The sequence below is a fragment of the Mandrillus leucophaeus genome, unplaced genomic scaffold (genome assembly GCF_000951045.1).
Source record: "Mandrillus leucophaeus isolate KB7577 unplaced genomic scaffold, Mleu.le_1.0 Scaffold425, whole genome shotgun sequence".
Classification (NCBI taxonomy): domain Eukaryota; kingdom Metazoa; phylum Chordata; class Mammalia; order Primates; family Cercopithecidae; genus Mandrillus; species Mandrillus leucophaeus.
Genome location: NW_012104532.1, coordinates 7,742 through 9,158, shown reverse-complemented (window position 1 = coordinate 9,158; position 1,417 = coordinate 7,742). Strand labels below are relative to the sequence as shown.

Below are 1,417 nucleotides of genomic sequence, written 5' to 3'. Positions count from 1 at the left end.
GTTTCCTTAACTGTGAAACTGGGGACAACAGTCCCTACTTCATAAGGGTGTGAAAACCCTTGTTGAAAGTACGCAGTGAGATGTATGAAGAGTGCTCAGCCCAGAGCTCATATTAAGGATGCAGCAATTGCTCATCCTTACTCCTTTTGGAAACTGTAGTTTGCCCCTCCGATAGTACCAGGCAATTCCTTTTACCCCCAAATCAAATTAAAATCACAAAGAAACTGTCTGCATTTTATTTTAAAGTTTTATTATGAAAACACATGGAATTAACGGTGTTATCCATGTATTTGCAGCAGCAGAGAAACAGTGACGGTGGACCATCTCCATAGGAGACACTTTGGCTAAACAAATATAAATAATGGAAATAACACCTAATACAATAACACGACACATAAAAAAGATTAAATTAAGAGAAGGGACAGGAACTGCGGAGAGGAGTCCTGAGTATGGAGGAGATGCCTCTCATGGAGAAACATCCAGGTTCAGGTGACCTTCCCTGAAGACTTCCTGTCTCTGAGCAGCTCAGTTCAATTCCAGGTCATACACGTACTCCTGGACCCAGGTCTCACTGGGGTCAGCGCAGACTTGCTTCCCTCTTTTGGTTTGGAATCTGTAGAACAAGGAGCAGACAGATGAGAATCCCATGAGACCTTTGAGGTCATCTGGCTTTTTCCCTTGCCTGGGGTCGGTATCTTCCTCTGCCTGACCATGGTCCATGTGGGCAGCTCTGGTGCATGGGATCCTTCCCGGGGCAGCACTGGAACCAGACTCCCTGTAACTTCCACCCACTGGAGTTAGCTGTGGGCCCCAGGGGTTTCCCAGATGAGGAACCAGTGGGCATTACAATCAATATGAATAGATCTCCCCATTCCCTGCCAGCCTGGCAGTGACTTTTCCACATGTCTTTCTAGCACGGTTTGAGAAATCCGTCCCTATCTCATGTGACCTGTCTGACTTCCCCTGCTTTCCTGTCCTCTGGATAACTTCCTCCCCAGAATCCCCTTCTCTCTCGGCTCCTGCTCAGCCGCCTTCAGCACTTGAAAAATGAGTTCATGACCTGTGTCCTCACTGCTCTCAGGGAAGGCTTCAGCCCTGAGAGCTGCCTCCCCACTGCTCAATCACCCCCTCCCCAAAACAGGCCCCCTTTTAAAATCCAGCCCTCCCCCTTGCCTCCCAGAGGAGCCCAGGGGTTGATACTCACACCACAGCTGGCTGGGAGCAGAGGCTGCTGGTCTCGTAGTAATCTACCACAAAGTTGCGAGGAAGCTTCCTCACGGTGTAAGAAAAGCAGCAGGCGGTGGGAGGGTCTGAGCCCACTGAAAGGAAAGGCCAGGGTGAGATCAACACTGCACATGGGAGCTGTTTATTTTGGCTTCTAGTTTTGTGTCTTCTTTGAGCATCCCTGTGTAGCTAC

General features: G+C 49.2%; 1 protein-coding gene across 1 annotated transcript; it reads right to left on the bottom strand.

The window, feature by feature from the left end:
- Positions 1-222: 222 nt before the first annotated feature.
- Positions 223-1,319, bottom strand: LOC105548879 (C-C motif chemokine 4-like; the record flags this gene model as incomplete). Its single annotated transcript, XM_011993102.1, has 2 exons — positions 223-613; positions 1,205-1,319. Coding segments are annotated over 2 exons (203 nt in total), but the record flags the coding sequence as incomplete, so codon positions are not given.
- Between the last annotated feature and the right edge of the window lie 98 nt (positions 1,320-1,417).